Source organism: Cotesia typhae, unplaced genomic scaffold (genome assembly GCF_013202065.1).
Source record: "Cotesia typhae breed Kobodo isofemale line unplaced genomic scaffold, CoteBio_Ctyphae contig_69, whole genome shotgun sequence".
Lineage (NCBI taxonomy): Eukaryota > Metazoa > Arthropoda > Insecta > Hymenoptera > Braconidae > Cotesia > Cotesia typhae.
The window spans coordinates 1,895,827-1,914,650 of record NW_027423763.1 but is presented as its reverse complement, the minus strand read 5'-3'; the positions used below and the strand labels follow the sequence as shown (position 1 = coordinate 1,914,650).

At 27.6% G+C, this 18,824-nt stretch overlaps 3 protein-coding genes across 4 annotated transcripts; 1 reads left to right on the top strand and 2 right to left on the bottom strand.

The window, feature by feature from the left end:
- Positions 1-1,106: 1,106 nt before the first annotated feature.
- On the bottom strand, positions 1,107-11,651 carry LOC141532941 (pyroglutamylated RF-amide peptide receptor). 2 transcript variants are annotated; one of them, XM_074251577.1, is made up of 11 exons: positions 11,446-11,651; positions 10,913-11,051; positions 10,046-10,309; positions 9,852-9,982; positions 4,925-5,046; positions 4,000-4,123; positions 3,735-3,940; positions 2,494-2,626; positions 1,990-2,150; positions 1,624-1,785; positions 1,107-1,415 (listed from the first exon to the last, which is right to left on the bottom strand). In XM_074251577.1, exons 3-11 carry the CDS (start codon positions 10,176-10,178, stop codon positions 1,406-1,408), a joined length of 1,182 nt encoding a protein of 393 aa, XP_074107678.1. In that variant the 5' UTR covers positions 10,179-10,309; positions 10,913-11,051; positions 11,446-11,651; the 3' UTR covers positions 1,107-1,405. The 2 variants fall into 2 exon arrangements, with proteins under 2 accessions (XP_074107678.1, XP_074107677.1); XM_074251576.1 differs by lacking the exon at positions 10,913-11,051.
- A 1,253-nt stretch (positions 11,652-12,904) lies between these two features.
- Txl (Thioredoxin-like) lies at positions 12,905-14,353 on the top strand. The gene is made up of 4 exons (XM_074251578.1): positions 12,905-13,097; positions 13,188-13,461; positions 13,668-13,954; positions 14,039-14,353. Exons 1-4 carry the CDS (start codon positions 13,000-13,002, stop codon positions 14,250-14,252), a joined length of 873 nt encoding a protein of 290 aa, XP_074107679.1. The 5' UTR covers positions 12,905-12,999; the 3' UTR covers positions 14,253-14,353.
- A 44-nt stretch (positions 14,354-14,397) lies between these two features.
- On the bottom strand, positions 14,398-18,761 carry Med16 (mediator complex subunit 16). The gene is made up of 7 exons (XM_074251574.1): positions 18,541-18,761; positions 18,317-18,463; positions 18,043-18,244; positions 16,332-17,978; positions 16,033-16,243; positions 14,755-15,010; positions 14,398-14,684 (listed from the first exon to the last, which is right to left on the bottom strand). The coding sequence occupies exons 1-7, from the start codon at positions 18,600-18,602 to the stop codon at positions 14,561-14,563; spliced, it is 2,649 nt and encodes an 882-aa protein (XP_074107675.1). The 5' UTR covers positions 18,603-18,761; the 3' UTR covers positions 14,398-14,560.
- Positions 18,762-18,824: the final 63 nt, after the last annotated feature.

Sequence of the window (18,824 nt, the reverse complement as noted above, 5' to 3'; positions counted from 1 at the left end):
TTTTAAAATCAATTCAATTATTATTACTGTTGTTTATTTTTTTGTAATTACAAATTCACATTTAAATATTTTTAACAACAACAACAACAACAACAACAACAATTAATCAGTTTCATCAATATCAAGAACAGAAGTCAGTATAAGGCTGCACCTTGATATACTTTTGATTTTTGAATTTTTTGGTGCACCAATAATTCGATTTGTGCGGCACTCAACTCCATAATTCTCTCCTGCTGGAGATGATAATTTTTTTATAGTAGGAATCGTTTTACAACACAAACTATCATCTGAACACTAAAGTCCAAAAGATTATAAACATATTAACAGACATATATAAAAGCAGTTAATAACTTATTTTCATATTATTCATATTATTCATATTATATAAGTATACCTCTTGGTACAACTTTATGCAGTTTTCACCAGCAGTTAATGCGATTATAAAACAACATACACCAATTATTTTCAACAAGGAAATTTTCATTGTTACTTGAGAAAAAAAATTCAATTACAGAAATTAAATACAAGTAACACCGACACTGGTTTAATTCATACTAATTATATTATATATCTTCTTATCATGTATTTATCAATACATTATTCATGTATATATAAATAAATAACTTATAGAGTTTACTTTCTTTAAAGTTTTAATACTTTTTACTGTCGTTAAATATATTTTATACAAAACTGAAAACACCTGCAGGATCAAAAATAAAAGTTACATTTTAATAATACTTATGAATAAATTTAAAAATAATAACAACAGTAGACTAATTTTTCAAAAAATTTCCATAAATAATTTGATAACCCAGTTATTTATAATCTGTTTATATTGCCATACATATTTTAAGATTTATTTATTATTTTTTTTTAAATATTCAATCGCACCGATAAATATTTATAACAATATTTCTCAGCCTCGAACTCGAAACAATCTATTTCTGCAAGCGCAAATTCAAACTAATAAATAAAAAATGTGTTTACAGATTTTATTTATTTTTTCACATAAATAATTTATACACAGATACATATATATATATATATATATATATATATATATATATATATATATATATATATATATATATATATACTCATCCACTTAAATATATAAACATTTAAAAATTTAACAAATAAATGCTTCCTCTATAACCTACTCTAGTACTAATACAAATTATTGATAACTATAGATTAAATATATTTGTTTAACCAACGGACATTTATATTTAAATAAATATAAAATGTTTGATTTGTGATATGTTAATGCTGGAGTGATAATTAACATTTAATATTTAAAATTTGTGTAGGTGTGTGTATTATAATTTGATATAGTTTAAAACTGGTTAATGGAAACTGGAAGCTAGAGATTGAGATTGATGGTTTAATAGCATAAATAAAGCTGTCATGCCCACCTGGAACAAATAATTGTTTGTAAAATTGATTGACGCGTAATATAAGTGACTATTACTACTATTTAACAAGTTTGTCAATTTTTTGCGCTTTTCATGGGTATATATGCATTATAAACCATTCAAATTTATATTAAGTTAATTAGAATGTGTTGATTTGAAAGTTATGTAATTACAATAATTATAAGTAAAATGAGTAATATACACTTACCTAACACTTGTAGTTCTAGTTTGACTGAGACTAAGGTGCCGTTTAACCGGGGGTGTATAGACTTTTCTTCGGCAACAACACCACCAGCCCCCGCAAGCTGCTGCAAGAAAGCTCTCGCGAAAGTGTTTCGACATGAATCCATATACGATTGGATTGATACAGCTAAATATAAAATTTTATTAAAATATTATTAAAATAGTGGAGATAATTGAATATTTAATTAAATAATTAACTTGGGTAATGAGTTATCGATTATTTAATTAAAGAGGAATTAAGAGATTAAAAGGTTTTGAAAATAAAGCAAAACCCGACGCCAGTAGGGATTAGCGAGAGACAGCGATAGAGAGATAGAGAGATAGATAATACCTGTTGAAGTAGGCCATCAACTGAAATGTGGTATTAATGTGCTTTATAGAGCCATGCTTAACCCGCGGAAGGTACTCGTACGCTGTAAGAACGTTGTCAATTAACAGTGGGCTCCAGCAGATTGCAAACAGGACTACCACAGCTACCAGCATTTTTACCACCTAAATAAATTATTTATTTATTTATTATGAATATTTTTTATACTAATCAAACTATTTTTGCATCTTCTGCAAGATTTTTTTTCAGAAATTTAAAATTTCCAAGTTTACATTTTTTTTTTTAATTTTTTTTCACTACAATATTCAGTGTTATCGATTTATCTTTAAACTCTGTTATTTAAATCACCCACTTTGGATTCAGATTATCTCGTTAAATTATCGAGTTTCTTATCTAATAATAAAAACCAACTAATATTTATTTAAGAAAACTCAATATAGATAATGCAATAATTCAAAATAATTAACATTGAAATGTTTTAAGAGAAAAAATAAAAAAGAAGAAAACCTGTTTAATGGTCCTGGATTCACCCTCAGTTCTGGTACTTCCACGCTTGGTTCTAGACCGCCGTGAGCTTTCTCGTCCCCTGTCTGTCATAAGAATACACTCTCCATTATTTGAGGGTACCGTTGGACTCAATCTGTAAAAATATCACAGTCAGAAAAAAGCACATTCGTCTCCTGAAAACTACTTTAATACTTAAAAAAAAAAAAAAAAAAAATCTAAAGAATTTATTCAGAAAAACGAAAAAAATTTAGACTATTCAAATAATATCGGATTGGGGTTTGTCAAGGGGAAAAAAAAAATTACACAAATATATATATATATATATATGTTACAAGGATGACGATACAATTTAGTATATATAGGCTCATTAGAGTATATTGGTGGTGCATGTTTATCGACCTTATATATGCTATATTCCAAGGCAAATATATTTAATCTCGAGTGGCTTTTCATGTTATCTGTTGATCATATGTTCAAAATACTGTAATCCCTATAACGCCCCTATCCCCATTTCTCTATTCCTCTCCCTATCTCTATTGCTAATTTATTAGTAAATACATATACGGGTATTGCTTACGAATTATCATCATTTATCTATATTTTATGCACTTACCAATTCTAATAAACATTACAGCAATTGACTTGCTAGATACTCTGAATGATCAAGTGTTTATAAATTGTAAAAAGATAAATTATTAATTTTCATTAGAATTAATTAAAAATTAATTTTACAAAGGTCTATGTCAGAAAGTATAATTTTTTAAATTGCCAATAAAATAAAAATGATAATAAAAAATATTAAGGTCAAAGAGCTCAACCGATTTGCTAGTGATATAGTTAACTAACTTTTATAACCGGTAAAACGCGGGATTTTAGACTATTATCCTGAATAAAGTTTAACATAATATCAGCAGCATATATATTACATTATTACTTGTATATAAATCATATTTATAAGTTTAAAAGAAAAATCAAGAGATCTAAATCATTTGTGATTTTTTTTCACAGATAGTCTTTATTGTCTATCGGAAAAGTTGGAAAAGCTAATCCACTTACTGGAAAAAAAAAAAAAAAAAAAAAAAAAAACGAATTCCTTACTCTGTTAAATTTATTCGCTTGTATATCTGATAGAGTATATGGGGGTATAAAATATCATGTAGATATACTAAGGTGTCAGACAGAGTGTATATATATCTTATATATTTATTGAATATAAGATAGTAAAAATAATAAATACTGACGCAGATCTGGACGTCATGTGATATCTTCGCTTCATAACGCGCCAAATTTCCCAGCATATAGCGGTATAGCAGAACCCCATAACCGTGAGAGGAACCACCAACACTAAAAGCAGCATGTAAAGCTCGTGTATCCGCCAGAGGAGTTGAGAATCCGAGTCACGTACGCACCAAAAAGACGGAACCCGAACTCCTACTGGCTTATGAATCTGACAACATTTAATTACAAGTTATTAAAAATTATTATTATTATTTTATATTTACATACTTGAGTAAGTATTATTGGAATGGCCAAAAAAAATGATGCGGTCCAAGTGGCAATCACAATCCGTCTTGCTTGGCTGATAGTGCAAGTGTAATGAGCTCGCATCGGATGTACTATTGCGTAATATCTGACAACAAGGAATTGTTATTGATTAATAATAATAATGATAATAATAATAATAATAATAATAATAATAATAATAATAATAATAATAATAATAATAATAATAATAATAATAATAATATCAAGATCAAGTATACAATTAATAAGATGATAGTTGATATATAATCTGGATTCCAATTTGATATTGATTTATATAACTCATAAAGGTCTAACAATTGGGATCCCGGGGGATATTGTCAAAAGTTTAAACCTTTTCGGTGTATGCTCTATATTATCTATCTTTATTGTACGATTGGGAATAAATAAATTTATAAAAAAAAAAAGATATTTACTGTGTTATATCTTACTCTAGGGTTAAATTTTTCTACCAATCAAAAATTCGACATTTTATTACCAAATACCGAGATCAATTTCATTTTTATATAGAGTAAACATTCATTTTTGATAATATAAAAATTAAAAAAAAAAAAAAAAAAAAGAGACGCAGGATTAAAAGTTTTGATAGATTTGTAAAAAATATAAAAGAAAAAGCGACATTCACAAAGTAAAATGCACCGGACGTTTGGATAGAGGATGGAAGTGAATTCTCTGGGGTGTTAGGTACTGTGGGTATACCTACTAGTAGTAATATAGTATAGTGCACTCGTGTCACCAACTAACTCATGAATATAAATTGACAACTTGTATACACTTTATTCGTTGAATTTAGTATCAGTGACAACAGCTCACTTTGATTTATCCCAAATTGTCAATATATGTACAATTGATTTGAATGAGCGATGATAAAAATTTATTTTTTATTTACCTTTCAATAGACATCGCTGTGAGTGTAAGAACTGAAGATATCGCAGCAACATTTTGAACATAGTGTACTGATTTGCAGATAAATGCACCCATCGTCCAAGTAAAAGAAAATAATTTCGCTATCTATAAATAAATACAAATAATAATAATAATAATAATTATTATTATTATTATTATTATTATTATTATTATTATTAATTAAAGCCATATAAATTGTCATGTCAATAATTTGTAATTACAAGTGCCTTAAAGGGTTTACATTAACACGTACACCGAATTTAATTGCGTATTTATTGGTTTGTATTATATATTGAGAGGCAAGTCTATATATATATATATATATATATATTAGGGTGGGTCAAAAAAATCGAATAATTTATTTTTGATTTTATACTCTGAAAAATAGGTTCGTAGACACCTAAAAAGAATTCTCTCCAAGTATAAGCTCTTAATTATAACGGGAAGGTCCTCCGCTTTGCGGGTTTCTATTTTTTCGAATAATCAGATAAAAAAATTTATATCTCGCTTCCAACTGCTTGGAAAAATATTCCGTGGCATAGATTTTGTGAGAAATTGAATGCTTTACAAAAAAGGTCTCTTATGACTTTTTCAAAAACTCAACCGATTAAAAGATATTCATAGTTGAAGTTTGGCTATTTTAAGGAAAATATTCGTTTTTAATATGAATTTTATAAGTCGATGAAAAAAATTATTTCGGATTGCGGAACTCATGATTTTGTAGGAAATTTACTGCTCTACAAAAATGGTCTCTTATGATTTTTTGATTAAGTGAAGCCGTTACGAGATATTCATCGTCAAACATTAACGAATATCAATATTTCCAGTTTTTGATCAATAATTCGATAAATTTTAATTTAAACTATGAGTTTCAGGAAAATTTACATAAATTTGAGTTTCGATCGATAAAGAAATGTTATAATAAGTTAGATAAAGAATTATTGGAATTATCATTGATTTTCCTTGGAGAAATGCCTCAAGAAAAGATTTCTTTCAAACGTCCTGGTGCTGTTCATCATGCTAGATGGATGGCTAAGGCCATTTATAGTTTGAAAATGTATCTATTCAGAGATGAATTCAAACTCTCTCAGAAAGAATTGCATGGTCTTCGTCATTTCTGTATTTTTATAGTCACATTGTATTTAAAAGCTTGGTTTTCATCAACTTCTGCAACAACTGCTGCTTATCATGACTTGCAGTTTATGAAAAATTTATTGGAGTACAAACATATCAATCCTTTGATTTCTTCAGCTACGTGTGAAAAAATGATTTCGCACTTATGGTATTTGAGCGATGAACTTGCCATTTTATCACTGTTTGACGATGGCGTTCCATTAGAAGTAAAAAAAAGTATTGTTGAAGCTGTTAATACTCGTGAAGGTACAGATTCTAAAGCTAAAAGATTTGTAATTGCTAAAAAGATTTGAATTCATTGGCGCAGAGAACTCTGAGTGACTTTGTGTCTAAAAAGTCATTAAATCTTTTCAAAATCTTCGATCTACCGTATGACTTTCTTGATGTCGATGTTGAATTATGGCCTACTAATGAGAGTTATCTCGAAAATAAAGAATACTTTCAACAACTAAAAGTTGTCAATGATTCAGCAGAGCGAGCTGTTGCATTAGTCAGTGAATATAATCAATGCTTGACAAAAATGAAGAACAATTCCAGTACTTATTGCAAGTTGTCAAAGAACATCAAAAACATTCCCAAATTGTAATAAAAGAAATTATTTATAGTAATAGCGTACTGTTATGTTAAAAATATAGACAATTATATTGCAATTGATAATTCAATAAAAAATTTATCTATAAAAAAGTTAAATACTGGTTGTTTCTCACTTGATTCAATACTTTTCATATTAAATTTGACAAAGAAATATGTCATTCACTTCAAATTAAACTAATCATTGGCTATATGTCGAAAAAAATGCTCTAATTTCTTGTTTTAATGCAATCAAACAAGCTCAAGACTGAAAACAATATTAAAAAAATTGTTTATAACATTTCTTTATCGATCGAAACTCAAATTTATGTAAATTTTCCTGAAACTCATAGTTTAAATTAAAATTTATCGAATTATTGATCAAAAACTGGAAATATTGATATTCGTTAATGTTTGACGATGAATATCTCGTAACGGCTTCACTTAATCAAAAAATCATAAGAGACCATTTTTGTAGAGCAGTAAATTTCCTACAAAATCATGAGTTCCGCAATCCGAAATAATTTTTTTCATCGACTTATAAAATTCATAATAAAAACGAATATTTTCCTTAAAATAGCCAAACTTCAACTATGAATATCTTTTAATCGGTTGAGTTTTTGAAAAAGTCATAAGAGACCTTTTTGTAAAGCATTCAATTTCTCACAAAATCTATGCCACGGAATATTTTTCCAAGCAGTTGGAAGCGAGATATAAATTTTTTTATCTGATTATTCGAAAAAAATAGAAACCCGCAAAGCGGAGGACCTTCCCGTTATAATTAAGAGCTTATACTTGGAGAGAATTCTTTTTAGGTGTCTACGAACCTATTTTTCAGAGTATAAAATCAAAAATAAATTATTCGATTTTTTTGACCCACCCTAATATATATATATATATATATATATATATATATATATATATATATATATATATATATATATATATATATATATATATATATATATATATATATATATATATATATATATATATATATATATATAATACGATTAGTAGACCAGAAAATTATCATCGATTACCGTGAATTCTCTAATATATAATATATATTTATCAATTACACTTGATCTGTTATTAATTAATATTATTAATGCGGTTATAGTTAAATAAATTTAAATTTAAATTTAGAATGTTGAATTAAAAGGATGAGATAAAAAAAGGAGAAGAAAAATTTAATTATTTAGGAAGAATATGGGTTATAATAAAATAACGGGCGATGTACCTGGGATGAATTCAAATAGCGGATTGTGGAGGGCTGTCTGCTCGTCGTCAATTTTGAGCATCAGAGAGATGGTTATTAAGTTAAAATACGTCAAGACGCTCGTTACTCGGTTTATTAATTATCTAACGAACAGATAAATTCTATCTAATGATTACTATTCACAGAATCTAATGCTTCTGATGATTATTTAATTTTAAAAAGTAATAAAATAATAACAAAATTGATACAGATATTATGATATTTAATATGTAATCAAAACACCCCTTTCAGTGATCCAGTACAATAGTAATATTTATTACCAACACGTTGAGTTAAGGCAGTAATAGTAATAGATTTATCTCGATTGATTTGTATCAAATATCAAATAATATTAATTCTGATATTCTGATCGAGTATATCGATATCGAATAGGATTGTTAATCCGACCCTTTTTAATTCTAAATTCCTCTTGATCTATTGAGTCGGGTTGGGATTTTTTAATCAACGCCTCGGACGGTAAATTAACGCCAAGATATATAATTTTATTATTATTACCCTCGAAAATTCAACGATCGATTTTGTGAGCAAAGGGAAGAATGAAATTTAAACTTTTATTGTCGCGGATAGTTTGAGAAAATGAGTAATTTTTTACAAAGTAGATACTTTGTTCTATTCATCTCACGTACAAAGGCTTTGAGGTGGAAATGATTCGCAAATATTTTTCCTCAGCACATTAAAGACAGACAAGACACCAAATACCTATATAATATTCCAACTCGGGAATCTGAAAATGAATCAATTTATTTTACAAGGCAAATCATTTTTTTTTTTTTTTTTTTTTTTTTTTTAAATACAAACTCATTTTTGCATATTGAAATTTTACAACTCTTGTTAAATTTATATTAATATTTTTTTATTAAAAAATTTTTATGAATTACCAGAAGCTTTCATTATTTTTATTAAAAAGTTCATTCTTTCATTTTCAGTCAGTTAAAATTTTTCAACAAAACATAATCAATTAAGCTGAAAGAATATTTTCAATTGATGAAAAAAAAAAAAAAAAAAGAAAAAACTGAGACATTTATGATTAAAAGTTTCAATTAACCTTTCGAGAAACAAAGCCACAACTCATGATAATAACAGACTGTCCAAATAGATTTAATTTAAATCTTTAATAGATATATGATTATAATACAAATAAATAAATGGAATAAATATATATCGAGTTTGAGATTGTATAGAACATGTGTATATATATATATATATATATATATATATTATTCTTGGTTTTGTAGATCTTTTGTCTTTGGCTGTTTCGGAAAATTGGAAACAAACTTTAAAAGTAAAAACTAATTGAAATACTATCTAGGTCGATTCGGGGTATATGAAACTTGATGGAATCCAATTTAAGTAATATTATTCACTTGGAAACGTGTCACAAAGGGACCGATTTAAAATTAATTATTTTCAAAGTATATATAGTAAAATATCACAAATTATAATGATGATAATAATAATAATAATAATAATAATAATAATAATAATAATGTTAAATTCCAGTACAATAATAATAGCCGACGGTGGCATTAAATCGTCTAATAATATCTTCCGAATGTACTCTTTAATGCACCTAATGTAATCACACATATATACATTGCAATAAGAATATCAAGATGAAGATGTTTTAGTTTAATAAACGTTTTAAAACATTTATGCATTCGTTCAATCGACACCCATTATATATATATATGTATAAACGTTTTCCGTTTTCTGTCAACACATGGTGACTCTGGTTTTCTGGTAATATCATTAATTTTAGATCTTGTGGATTTGGCACGGACTTGGACTTTATTTTCAGTCAGGTCTTTCCCCCTCTTACTTTATATACTTTATATATACTTAAATATCACACATGCATACACAAAATACACTTACAGCAAATCATGCAATGATTTTTTTTTTTTTTTTTTTTTTTCTTTTTTACCTTTATGGGTATGCAGAAAATAATCAAAATGAGATCCGCGGTGGCCAATCCACCGAGAAAAATGTTTGTGGGTGTCGATGGTAGTGGACGTAATTTTGGGCATAATGTTGACGCAATTATAACTATATTTCCTATAAAAGTCATTATTAATTATTGTTGTTAATAAAAAAAATAAAAAATATAAAATTTCTCACCAGTCAGTCCAAGACAAAAAGTAATAGAGTAAATAACAAGTGCAGGAGCTAATTCTGACCAATCATAATAATTCCAGGATTCTTCAATATCATAATCCTCCCACATTTCCTCAGTCTCATTTGTATCGTTCATTTTTAATACGGCGAGGAATAGTATAGTCGGTTGATAATTAAATAAACTCGGATAAACTAGCTCACGAATTTTGATCAGTGCAGTAACAATGCCAGTAATGAGGGCTTGTTTCTGATAAGCCCCATTTCAATCTGTAACAATACCAACCTACTTTTTAATAATTTATAACAATATAATAATCCTTTTTCGATAATTAAAATTGCCGACGGCAACAAGACACTAAATCCATTTATATGAAATAGTTATTATTATTATTTTTTTTTAATATTAAAATAAAAGTAAAAGGTATTATAAAGGTGATTTAAATCAAGTAATAAAATAAATTGTGTAAAAAGTAAGTAACAACAGAGTTTAGATCAGGATCAGGATCAGGATAAGGATCAGGTTTAATGGTTTTGTGGGTGGAGTGATAAACTAACGAGACACGATAGATATGGAACGTTATCGCTTATCAAGATATGCGTTCAAGAGCTAGGACCCTCGGGTCTCACACTGTCTTGTAATACATCATCAAGTTAAATAAAAAATTAAACAATTTTTTATATCAATATTAATAAATGGCCACAGTGTGTATTTTTATATAAAATATAAAATATAAAAGGAGAATTTTATTGGCAACAAGGTAATTAATTTATATGGTTAATTTGTCAGTAACCATTTCAGGATGTCTCTAGACATTTCAATTGAGTTTATTGATAAAATTCATAGAAATAAAAGACATGATTAATACCTACTTATTAAATTAGCCAATAGATAAACGATCAAGATGATAAAGTGTGCAAGGATGCATCGATGTTTACAAGTTACAACAAGCGTATGAGGAATTGAGATGATGATGATTGCTCGAGATTATACTCGACATCAATAATGTCACTATAAACACATAAACGAATGAATAGTTTTCCATTCAATGTTTGTATATATATATATATATATATATATATAACATTAAAAGTAAAAAATATCTTTATTGCACTTTTGACTGTAGTGTTGTAATAATAACGTTTGTTTTTATACTGTAATTTGTTTACATAATTAAGCAAAAAATAAAGAAGAATATAAAAAAAAACTCGTTAACTCAGTTGGTTCAGTAGTATAATTAATTTAAAAATAGTAAAACGTCTTCAGGGCCACCACTGGCATCAGGTGTTTCATACTATTAACTATCAGCATTAGCGTCAGGATATAAATTGATATTTATCATATATCTTCTCACCATTGACATTTGATATTTTTTAACATTATTTTAAATTAAACACTTTCTTACCTGATGATATTTAATTTCATAACACAAAAATATTGATCAATGTTATCAATAAACCAAGAAGAGTAATTTTTATTTTTAAAAGTTAACAGAGATAAAGGGAAAAAAAGAGCTCTCTCTTTCTCTCTCAAGTACCCGATCAAAATAGAAGTTATTCGCGCGCGGGATGCCGCAACACTGAGTGAGTACCGGCAAATAATGAGGATGGAAACGCAATGTGGTGGGCCAAGCCAGAGACTCAGAGCGAGTTGTCTCAATCAGAGACTGCTCAATTCAATTATTCGATCAAAAGTTTATATGAAGAAAGAGAGAGAGAGAGAGAGAGAGAGAGAGAGAGAGAGAGAGAGAGAGAAACGCGAGAATAGTTAAATATTTTATTTTATGGTTTACCTTCTACGGAGGTAAGGTCTTTAATTCATTAAAAACAAGTTATTTGTGAGACATTTGTAGGCTGGATTTTGTCATAAGTTAGAAAAATTTTTAAATTGTTTCGTCTCTATTTTTAACTTAATAAATCCGTGATTCACGATCCTCTTTCTTTGAATTTATTACACGGATCGAGATATGTAAATACTTTGTTAGAAAATTTATTATTTTTTTTTTCTAACTAGACCGAGTGGTAATTTATATCGTCTCAACGTTTTTAACATTATTACAGAGCAGATGATTTCAATTCAACAAATAAATAAATAAATTCAACTTAAACATTAATATTGATTGATTCAAGTCTAACCAAATAATAAACTTTTCTACTACCCATATTATTTCAAATTATTTCCATTAATAAATATTTAAAATAAACAAAAAATTATATAGGAGTTAAATAGTCCTTGATAATAAGTACTTAACTAATAAATAAAATCTACTATTAATTCATATACAAGAGAATAGAATAGTTTTCATCAATTGTAATATTGTCATATTGTCTTTATAGAGTTTCTCTCTATATAAGAGGTTTTAACCGTTTGCAACTATTGAATAACTCTTGTTGTCAACAGGAATTATTAATAAGTACTACTTATATTCAGAACTCTGTCGTTTATGGAAAATTTGACCGCAAACTTTTCATAAATCATTGTCTTTTTTCAATAATAATTTTACTTTAATTAAATTATTAAATAATTTTGTTAATTGCAAAATTCAATTAATCTAATTCTTCCTTCAATAAAATAATCTCTTTTATATATATTGATTATTGACAATTTCAAAAACCAATTATCACTCAATTATAAAATCTTAAACATCCAAAGAGAATGTTAAAATAATATCATTGACTGTTTATGAAATAATTGTTGTTGTTATTATTATTATTAAATAATAAACCTGAAAATATATTAACATTTTGATGTGTATACCATAGTTAGGTAATAAAAGCTTTGAAAAAAATTAAAATTTTCAACACTAGATGGAGTCATCCATATATAGGCATCCTATCCCCCATCCATGAATATGCCAGTCATTCAATCAACCGCATCATCACATTGACTACCATTGAATAATATTAATCAAAGTTTAAAAGTTTAATAATTTAAAAAATAAAGAAATAATAAATAAAAAATGGGTTTAGTACGTGCATTGGAGCATGACCGAGATTTTCAAACTGAATTAGCCAGTGCTGGAACAAAACTTATGATTGTCGATTTTACAGCAACTTGGTAAGTAGTTTAACCCCTTCTATTAATTTAATTAAAAATATTTATATAAATTATAAATTATTTAAAAATTAAAAAACAAAAAATGTTCAGGTGTGGACCGTGTCAGAGAATAGCTCCAGCCTTTCAGCAATTATCAACGAAATTTCCGAATGCAGTATTTTTGAAAGTAGATGTTGATAAGTGTGCTGAAACAGCAGCTAGCCAGAATGTCAGCTCAATGCCAACATTTATATTTTATCGCAACCGAACTAAAATTGACAGATGCGAGGGTGCTAATGCAACAGTATTGGAAGCTAAAATAGTCGAACACTATGGAAGTGGTGGTGCTGGTGGTGATGATGACACTGAAGCTGTTGCTGGACATGTACGGAATACTAATAATTTATATTATAATATTATTGGCATGATTATACTTGCATTATTTTTGTATTATTACAACAGACACAATAGTAATAATGATTATAATTACGGTCTATAAAAAATTTTTAATAAACAATAAATATCTAACACGTGTGGATTTTTATTCCTAATTTAATTATAAAACTATATTAAAATTTTTCTTTATTACAGATGGATTTATCCTCATTTATAATTAAGAGCCAATGTGAATGTCTGAATGAATCAGACGACCATAATTTAGAGCACGGTTTAACTGCTGAAGGTTCTGATTATCTCGAAAGCGATTGCGACGAACAGTTGATTATTTCAATAACATTCAGACAGGCGGTTAAAATTCATTCATTGAAAATTAAAGCCCCAACTGATAAAGGTCCCAAAAATTTAAAGCTCTTTATCAACCAACCGAGGACTATTGATTTTGACATGGCTGATTCAAATACTTCAATTCAAGATTTAACGTAAGTATTATTTAAACAATTAATACCATTCAAATTATTCATTAATAATTTCATAATATTTTTTTTTTTTTTTTTTAATTTAAGGTTAACAGCTAAAGATCTCGAAGAAGGATCTCCAGTACCGCTCCGTTATGTTAAATTCCAAAATGTAATGAATTTACAAATATTTATTAAAGATAATCAAGATGGTTGTGAAACAACTCAAATAAATCATTTAGCAATTTACGGTTCACCGATTGTCACAACAAATATGGGAGATTTCAAGCGTGTAGCTGGAAAGAAAGGAGAAAGCCATTGATCATCATAAATTTTATTTTTATTTTTATTTTTTTTTATTTTTATTTTTATTTTTTTTTTTTTTTTTTTTTTTTTTTTACATATCCGTTTTATCAATAATATCATCACAATTATTAAATTTACTAAATTTTTTAGTTAAAAATAGTTAAAACAAAAAAAAAAAAAAAAAAAAAAAAAAAATCATTTTTTTGTTGCATTTTAATATTAATTATCATCATAATTAATAAAAGAAAAAAAAAATGATGATAATTTTACAATTATGTATTTTTAATGATTTATAAAATAAAAATGGTAATAAAAAATAAATTATTACGATGATACTTTATGTATCCTCCATATTCCACCGCAACGACACGACCGTGCCCAACGCAAGTCCCAGGCTCTTATTGCAGCAGTGCGAGTCATATTTTGTACTTGAGCTTTTCCTCCGCATCTTTAAATTATATAAAATTATTATTATTATCTATAGTTAATATGGTAAAATATAAATATAAATAACTAACCTGGTACACTGTTTAACAACAAGCGGTTGTTTACCCAAATAAACATGTCGAATAATATCAACACTTTGGCCACTATGCATACACCCCTCAATTTGACTTAATTCTGGTACAAATAACAAATGTTCCGGCTCGGTGTTGAATTCTAATTGCAATGGAAGACTTTGATAAAATAACACCGGTGATGCGATTGCTGTTATACTGTTAGCTTGGTATAATTGTGGTATCATTATTTGATTTGGTAGTAAACAGCAGTCATCTAAAAATTATATCAATTAATTATTATTCTATTCACCATAAATTACTTTATTGATATTTACTTGTTAAATGTTTATTTATTTTCATTAGTACTGATATTTATAAAAACTTGTGATTTTTCAATTTTATTATTTACTGTAAAATGATCGATAAAAAATTCAGATTGTATTCTTTTTCATCACTATTGTCAGCATCTAATTTTTCTTCAATAATTTTATTTATTTCATTATTAGATTTGGATAATTTTTTTTCTGCAGAATTAAAATGGTTAAATTTTTGTTGATAATCAGCTATAGTAACAGATCGCGTTTTAAAATTTTTTCTATCTTCATTCACATTACGATATAAATCACGAAAAAACAATTCCCGTGGTGATATTGATTCACTTGAGGGCGATAAATTGAATTTATTATCATCAATTTCATCTTTTGGTGATGGAGTTTCAATAGTTACAATTTTAAAATATTCTTTTATTGAATTTCTGTTCAATTCACGTGAAATATGATCATAAATTTCGTCGTCACCATTATTAATATTACTTTTTAAAATTTCTAATTCAGTATTTTTTACAACAACTATCTTTTTATCACGGTTATTTTTGATAACTCTTTGAAAAATTAATATTAGATTTATAAATAGCCAAATAATAAAAGCGATTATCCAAAATATATAAATTAAATATTTATTTGTTTTATCAAGATGATTGTAATAAATGAATGCCCAAATAAGTGGACAAATAATAATCCAGTAGCAGAAAAAAATTCCACAAATAATAATTGAAAAATATGACAATTTTAATTTATAAATATTGTTATCGCGTTTATTAATTATAATATCATCACAATATTTTTTTTTATTAAGAGGTTTAATTGGTGATTTAACAGTATTTTTGTTCATTATATTTAAAAAGTTAAAACTTTAATGAGCAAATTATTAAAGTAACGTATGATAAAATAAATCAGGAAGTGGTTGAATTATCAAATACTTTTACACGGTCATGTAATAATAATTATTAAAACTCACCAATAAGACCGTCGTCTATTCGCTGTGATGTATCACCACTAGATTGTACCAATTTTGATAGCAAACGAAACAATAATACCAATACATCAAGATTATCAGCACTGCGAAAGAATACTGGTAAGCAAGATGGTCTCAATAATCCCCAAATTCTTATCAATACCAACAATTCTCTGACAGTATTTAAAGCTTTGTAATCTTTTAAAAGTTCATACTGTAAATAATAATAATAATAATAATAATAATAATAATAATAATTAAATTTAATTAAAATTATTTAAAATAAAATATAAAATACTTACACCACCGGGTTTACTTTGCATTCGTTGTTCAGGAAGCCTAGCAAGTAAATTAAGAGTTAAATCAGCGACCCACTGTATCAATTGTCTCAATGATTGTAAAGTACTCGGTTCAACAGTAAATTCTTTTTTAGGATCTAATATACATAAAACTTTATCAATATCAATAGTTGTTTCATTAATAACAGCAGCCAAACATTCAACAGGTCCTTTTTCATTGAGCGATATTAAATCAGACGGTCTTAATAGAGATTTAAATGCAGTAGCAATGCTGTGTATCATTAACAATGATGATAAATCAGCAGCTCGGTTCTGACCGGTAACTAACATTCTATATAGAGATGTTTTAATAGATAAAAATTGTATATAGTGATATTGTTGAGTTTGTTGAGATTGACGATTAAACGACGCATCAAATCTTTCACATAAAGTTTCAATCATTGACGATCTCAGGCAAAACAATAAATCCAACCAATCTGTTCCAGTTATTAAACAATATTCAAGCATTGTGCAAGCATAACTGAGAGTTATTGTTGTACCACCATCGGGCATCAGTCTGTAAACATAAATATTACCCTGAGTATCACAAGCAAGCAATACAAATCCCAACCAGGACATATCAATATGTGATATTGTTACGGATGTTTTTAAATATTTAGCACATGGTTGTTGTTGCTGTTGCTGTTGCTGTTGCTGTTGCTGTTGCTGTTGCTGTTGTTGCTGCTGTTGCTGCTGTTGCTGCTGCTGCTGCTGTTGCTGCTGCTGTTGCTGCTGCTGTTGCTGCTGCTGCTGTTGCTGCTGCTGTTGCTGCTGCTGCTGTTGCTGCTGTTGCTGCTGCTGCTGCTCCTGCTGTTGCTGTTGTTGATCATCTTGGCGCCAACACGCTGGAGAGGCCATGTTTAATGACGATAGTGCCACTTGTTTCAAGGAATCACGTGTCAAATAATGAATTGTTGAATCAGCCAGAGCTATTATAACAGAACTTGGTGGTGGTAGTGTAGTTACAATAGATACTTTTGTTGTTGCAATAGCTATTACCGGTGATTGACAACGATACTGTGATTGATGTTGCCAGACAACTGTTTTAAATGATTCTAAATTTTTTGGCTGAAATGATTTGTGAACAGGCTGAGATTTTTCACGTAATTCCCAAACATCAACAAATGACTCTGTTTCACCACTTGCTGCGACAACCAATGAATCAGCATCCTCACGTACTACGAATTTAATGTGGGTTATATCTGTACAGTTATCCGTTAATGCACCGTCTTGTAAAAAAAAACTTGGTAATGCTTGTGATGTTATACTGCATTTATCATCAGAATTTTTACGAACTAATACACGATAACATCGTATTGGATAACTAGAAATTCCACTAGTTACGGCTATTAAAAAGTGACCGTTTTTTCCATAACAAATGTCTACTTTTTTTATTTTTTGACGAATATTTCCCAAGCTCTCAGTTGCATGACATACTGGATTTTGTAGATCTTTGGTTATCATAACAGAAGCTACCATTCCTGTACTTGATACTATTAAAACTCCTTCTGCGGCTTTACCACCAAATTGACGTACCGAAGGGGCAAATGGAAGATTATTAAATTTTTCATTATAATGAATACTGTCTTTTTTTTCAGTAACCAATGCCGTCTGTTGAAGTATTAAAAATAATATAATTATTATTTTGATTAAATAAAAAATAAATTAATACTACCTTTTTGCCATTGTGAAACCAAACAGCACCAAGAATGTGTTCTCCAGGAAATGATGCTGATCCAATTAAAACTAAATCATTTAAAATATATTCTTTAAACATCCATAACTCTACATTGCCAGCACGATCAGCTATTATTAACTTATCTCCCGATAAATCCCATTCGATGGCAGTTATCGGATTAAATCGGAATGAAGTGACTCTGTTTTAAAAAAAATATCACAAATAAATATCCAAAAAATAATATTATTATTTTATTTTAAAAATAACTTACTTGTGAGCATGAGTTGGCATGTTAATATCACAAACATAAATATGAGAACCCCATGTTTTTCCATTAACATCATCAAACAGTACGGTTGTTGTAAAAGCAGCAATATTACGGCTTGATATTGTACATAAACAATTTCCATCTAAAAGGCTAATTAAATAAAATTATTTTCTAGGATATATTATTAATTATTATTTTTTTTTTTTTTTTTTCATTTTTATTCTTACCTTTCATTGTTGAAAAATGATTTTGTTGATGATTTACGAGTGACAGTATACAAGAGATCCATGATGAGGTTATATTTTTAAAATAATAATATTACCGTATAAAAAATTTTACCCAAAGATTACTATTTATATTTAATCATTAAATTAATTATATTTATAATTTTTTCATTTTATTAATAAAAAAAATTTTGTACTCCGTATTACATTGATTAAATCCACGTTAAAATTATTATGTACACAATCATGCAATAGGATAAACAATCAACTTTGTAAACTTTCAGATA

Excerpts from the sequence above, each read along its gene's own strand:
- LOC141532941 (XM_074251577.1), bottom strand. The coding sequence starts at position 10,178 with ATGAACGATACAAATGAGACTGAGGAAATGTGGGAGGATTATGATATT. Across the intron at positions 3,941-3,999 it reads TTCCAATAATACTTACTCAA|ATTCATAAGCCAGTAGGAGT; the intron begins GTATGTAAATAT and ends AAATGTTGTCAG. Across the intron at positions 2,627-3,734 it reads CACATGACGTCCAGATCTGC|ATTGAGTCCAACGGTACCCT; the intron begins GTCAGTATTTAT and ends ATATTTTTACAG.
- Txl (XM_074251578.1), top strand. The coding sequence starts at position 13,000 with ATGGGTTTAGTACGTGCATTGGAGCATGACCGAGATTTTCAAACTGAA. Across the intron at positions 13,098-13,187 it reads GTCGATTTTACAGCAACTTG|GTGTGGACCGTGTCAGAGAA; the intron begins GTAAGTAGTTTA and ends AAAAATGTTCAG. Across the intron at positions 13,955-14,038 it reads ACTTCAATTCAAGATTTAAC|GTTAACAGCTAAAGATCTCG; the intron begins GTAAGTATTATT and ends TTTTAATTTAAG.
- Med16 (XM_074251574.1), bottom strand. The coding sequence starts at position 18,602 with ATGGATCTCTTGTATACTGTCACTCGTAAATCATCAACAAAATCATTT. Across the intron at positions 17,979-18,042 it reads GGTTTCACAATGGCAAAAAG|ACGGCATTGGTTACTGAAAA; the intron begins GTAGTATTAATT and ends ATACTTCAACAG. Across the intron at positions 14,685-14,754 it reads GTTGTTAAACAGTGTACCAG|ATGCGGAGGAAAAGCTCAAG; the intron begins GTTAGTTATTTA and ends TATAATTTAAAG.